The sequence below is a fragment of the Typha latifolia genome, chromosome 1, assembly GCF_019914945.1.
Source record: "Typha latifolia isolate L0001 chromosome 1, TyphaL0001v2, whole genome shotgun sequence".
Taxonomy (NCBI): Eukaryota; Viridiplantae; Streptophyta; class Magnoliopsida; order Poales; family Typhaceae; genus Typha; species Typha latifolia.
Genome location: NC_133086.1, coordinates 15,547,298 through 15,552,568, shown reverse-complemented (window position 1 = coordinate 15,552,568; position 5,271 = coordinate 15,547,298). Strand labels below are relative to the sequence as shown.

The 5,271-nt window shown below is 37.9% G+C and overlaps 1 protein-coding gene across 1 annotated transcript; it reads right to left on the bottom strand.

The window, feature by feature from the left end:
• Positions 1–223: 223 nt before the first annotated feature.
• Positions 224–1,110, bottom strand: LOC140795176 (protein NEGATIVE REGULATOR OF RESISTANCE-like). Its single transcript, XM_073147609.1, has one exon. It carries the CDS (start codon positions 956–958, stop codon positions 524–526), a length of 435 nt encoding a protein of 144 aa, XP_073003710.1. The 5' UTR covers positions 959–1,110; the 3' UTR covers positions 224–523.
• Between the last annotated feature and the right edge of the window lie 4,161 nt (positions 1,111–5,271).

Here is a 5,271-nt window from a genome sequence, read left to right as displayed (position 1 = left end):
CTTATTTCGAGAGAGTGTGGGAGGAGAGCAGGGAATCTACAATTAACTATGAAATCGAAAGTTCTCATGAGTTATTATCCTAATTACGCCACTTGCCTTTCTTTGAACACTTCTGGAAACATCTTCAGATGGTCTAATTTTAATTTGAAATCACCAATTGTAAGTATTTTAAGTGGATGTCAAAATATTAGCCATATAAACCTCCTTTGGTATCAAAAGAAAATTGATTCATAAAAAAATTACCCTAATAACTCATAATATTAAAACAGAACATATCTTTGTAGACAAAATTCTACACGAGTATCAACGCTAATTAATCAACAAGTAGTTTAATGTCTCTTATTTCCTTTCGAACAAATTTATATAGAAAATATTCAGACGACGAAACGTTAGCATCTCATCTCATCTCATCTCATCTCGCATTTTCTTTTTCCCAATTAGAAAAGAAGAGCATAGGGAAGTCAGTAATACCTCCGGGGTAAGGATACCGCCTATTCGTCCTTCACCTTCCTCACCAAAATAGCTACGCCTGCGCCGAAGAGATCCGAGCAGTCGCCTCACCGCGCGGGCTCGCCACTGCCATCCCCTCGGGCTCCGGATCGGCGTTCAGATCGATTCGCCTCGGCGCTGGCTTCACTGCCGCGGCCTGCTTGGGCCTCACGTCGTCGTCTTTCACGGCGTCGGTGACGAAGTCCTCCAAAGCGAAGGCGGGGCTCCACCTCCCCACGCCCTTTGCCCCATCAGCCGGCGCAGCCGCCGGCGCCGGGGAGGCGTTATCGCCGTTCGCGAGGCACCTGGAGGCGTCGCGCATCCGTCTAAGGATTGCGTAGAACTCCTCGACCTCAGCGTCGGTGACCTCGTTGCTGGCATCCCACTCGCCACGTGGCTTCGCCGGGAGGCGGCGTTCGTCGCTGCTGCCATCGGCTCGCCGCTTCCTCTTTGAGCTCGAGGAGTCCATCTGACGGCGACGAGCTAACGGGCGTTACTTCCGTAGGTATTTATGGTCGGAAGTAGGTGAGGAATTTGGGAAGTTAAAAGAGTAAGTCGCTGCTTAAAAAAAAATAAAACGGAAAGTGGAGGCAGAGGAAAGAAATCAATGCTTCCTTCTTGAGCATTGCTGCGAGTACCCGGTTATGTACCTTAAAACCTTTATTAGGCTTTGGAATATTTGCATTCTAGTCCCCCTACATGTCTATTTTATAGTTCGAATCCTATGCTTCTTTTCTTAAAGAAAGTCTGCAAACCAGATATCATCGTAATCAGAAATACATAAGACAACAAATGTTGGGTGCTTTACGTACTGGAAGACAGAGACCCTGTCTAGTTACATTATGGACAGTAATATTATTACGTTTTACTAAGTAAAATAGAGACTCTATTAGAGGGATATACGATCAACCATCTACCATCTAGAATATAATAATACGTTTGGTTAATCGAAAGGATCATCAAAGGAGTAGAAATGCCATAGCTATTAAGATTTTGTTTCAGAGTAAGAAACTTCTCCTTCCCAAACTCGCATCAACCCATACAATGGAGTCGCGTCGAGTGGACTCCTAGAAGCTCTTCTAAAATTGAATAAGTATAGCCGATAATAAATTTAAATTATATTTATAATTATGTATGTTGACTAGACTTATATATTTTACTGAAAAAAAAGAGTAGTAGTGTTTGAATGTTATTTATACACCAACCGAACCATGAATATTCCTTATTTACAGTAGAACAAACAGTTAAATCAAAAAGAAGGGTTTAAATGACGGCAACTCCTTCCTTGGGAGGGGACCATAGATAAACCAAATCTGCACATAATAAAAACATTGTCAAATATTTCAATTTCGAATCAATGGCTGTTTGGTCATTGATAGGAACCCTAATAAACTACTCTGTTAGGGGGTCAAGGCCTATGCGAATTGAATAGTGCCTTTTCTTTATTATTTGAATTACAATTTTAGCATCACTATTTCTCTAATTCCATATTAGGAGAACACTTTTGGTTGTGTTACACTTGTAATATTAAAACCCTATAAATTTAATAGATTAGATTAGATTAAGAAACCAGCCCTTCCCAAATACAATGCTAAAATCCTACATGATATTAAGCAAAGTAGCACGACACTATCATATCTTGCACGATCAGCATCTTCTTTTAGTCTTTCAATGTAAACTTTCTAACGCACTTGCTATAAGATTTTTTTTTTTCTCTTTTTAACTCTTTTTTACCTTACACATAGTTTGGGAATCCAGTACCAGCTTGGTAGGTATAGTTTGGGATACAATAGAAGGCACCAAGTTTTATTCTTTCTACTTCTTCTAGTGTTCACATTGGGCAGATCATGCATGGGGAATTAAAGATCTCCCGTTGTGAAAGTTTTGACACATCGAAGAGTAGATAATTCATAGGTAGGATAGTGAGACAACAATGCGGTGAGAATAAAGGAAGAGCCTCGCTAATAGCCTTTGCTATATATTCTAGCACTAATAGAGGCGATATGGGCATCCACTACTTGTATGTATTTGGTGGGTGGAGTTTAATAAAGTAATTTAATTTTAGTGAAATGACTATCTATTTTTTAAAGAAGATAAAATGAAGAAATATAGTTAATTTTAGTAGGTAAGAAAATTATTTTATTTTTTAGCAACAGAACATTCTCTAAATTAATTTAAAATAAAGTTAAATCTCATCTCTCATCGTGTCTCAACTGTATAAATGACCCGATTTAGGCAATTAGCCACAGTATTTATACTTTTCAAGGGATGGTAAATATAAAGATAGTTCTTATTTCTTAGTTTTAATATAATCTAAGATTCAAACGTATATAGTTTTAGATTGAAGCACATAACCAACTATGGAACAAGAAATTAATATATATTATATTAAATATATATATATTTGATCAGAGCTCGAGTGAGCTAAGTCGGCTCGATAATTATTTCAAACCAAAAAATTAAGCTCCACTTGGCTTGTTTAGGAATTTTATATTAAAATTATTTATAATGGTAATCTTGAAAGAATAAAAAATTCGGGTGATACTTATAATATTTTCAAAGTTTTCAAGTGGTGATTATGTAAAAATCTATAGAATATTTATAGAGCGACGTCTATACTGGAGGAGGACGATGACGTAAGGAGCAGAGTCAGCAAGTTTCCGATTAACGTCATCAAAGTTCAGGTGGCACAGCAATGTATTGGTCGTGATCTTTTTTTATTCCTTTAAGTCTCTACTACATTTTTATGACGTTTATTTCATGTCGTCTTAATAAATTAAATTAATTCAAATTGCACCGCCGTAACCATCACGCAGATACCGAGATAATAATAAATAAATAACAAAAGACAACCGAGCTTATGCGGTGGATTGGCCTTTTTTTAATAGTATGTAGTGTTAATTGTATCATTTATCCAATCGGTGCTAAATCTCTAAATTTGAAACCGGTTTATTCTATTAAGAGGAGAGGTCCACGAGTGACGGGAAACCATACCATTCCGCCGTGAAGGAGAAAGGGAAGCCAAAGCACAGCTCCGGTGTGGCTGATGGATAGGCACAGATGTCACTATTACGTGTGAGATAACTTGGAGCGCAACCTTAGTCACATGGGCAACGTTAGCACACCAACCAACATAGAAGACGACCCTCTATTAGGGGTGAAAATAATTCGGATACGGATCGGATAGTGCTCAATTTACATCCGGATTCATATTTTTGCTCCGAATACGGATATGAATATTATACGAGTAGTAAAATTTAAAACCATATCCTAACTAAACGGATATGGATATTTTTCGGATATAGATCGGATATTAAACGGATACGAATACGAATCGAATCTTAATCGGATATGAATACAAACTGAATAAGAATCAAATTTTAATCAGATACGAATACAAAATAAATTTATTACTAGCATCTATACATAAGCAGGAAAACTTACAAAATCAACTAATAAACTCACAAAATCTGCACATCAAAAGACAATAACATTTCACAAAATCAACTAATACAGTATCCCTCTCAGGCATTTCATCAAACATCTCGTGTGCCTCTTTCTCCGGTCCTCAACAACCTAACAATCATAGAATTCCAAGAGACAATATCTCTATTAGTCATTCCATCAAATACCTTCTAAGCAGAAGTAATGCCCACATCTCTGGCCTTATAATGGGAATCAATTAGTGAGTTGGGCACGAAGATATCAAATAAATAACCCAACTTTATGACATGGGTATGAATCATCTCGACTTGGGTAACCACAAATTATTCACATCAAGCCTTTAGGAGGAAAGAATATGTGAAATTATCTAGAAATAACTCATTTTTCCTGCATGTCGAAGAAAGCAAAGAAGGCTCACAATAATAAAATCATAGACTACAAACCAATATAAGGAGATGCCTCCATTACTTACCTCTCCTAGAGGTCAACAAGGATCCGACCAGATATTATTTCCATAATAAGAATTTCATAACTGTAGATATCGCTTGTTTCATTGAGCAGTCGGAGTCATCGAAGAACTAATCGGCGGAGTCGGAGGATAGCCGGATTGATAGATTGACGAAGAGAGTATGAGAGTGAAACGGGGATGGCGTCGGAGTGTCGGAGTCGTCGGAAGACTAACTAGTAGAGTCATCGAATAGATCGTCGGAGAGAGTGAGGGAGAGAAATGGGGATGGGTTTGAGAAAGTGCAGCATAATGGTGAAGAGAGATTAAGAGAATGAGGGTTTGAGAAGTTATGTTAAGCCGGTGGGTGAGGGGTTTTATGTTAATGGGTCGGGTTAGTTTTTAAGGGTAGGATTATTTGTCAATGTTGTATGGTATACGGGTAAACGGATATTCGATATCCGAATTCGTATCCGAGCAAATATACTATACCCGTATCCGGATCCGAATATGAATATTATAATAAACTGCAATGTTAGGCTCTAATACCAATTTGATAAGATCTAGAACCAAAGAAAGGCTACGCTAAGATTCCTTCAAGATCTAAATTTATTACAGAAATCAGTCCATGCAATTGAGGAAACATATTCATCAGATATTCTCTGATAGTCAAAAAATTACAAAACCAATTGGGTTGGATCTGTAACTTCCTAATCAACAACTTTCATATTTATGCCTTTCACAGATTCGAACTGTAGCAGGGACGAAAACACGGAATAACATGGGTGATAGTGGTGGTGAAGGGTGGAGTAGATGTTAGGGTTATGGATGGGTATGGAGATGAGGGTGGATTGCGGAAGTGATTAAGGAAAGTAGACGAAGGAAACGAAGTG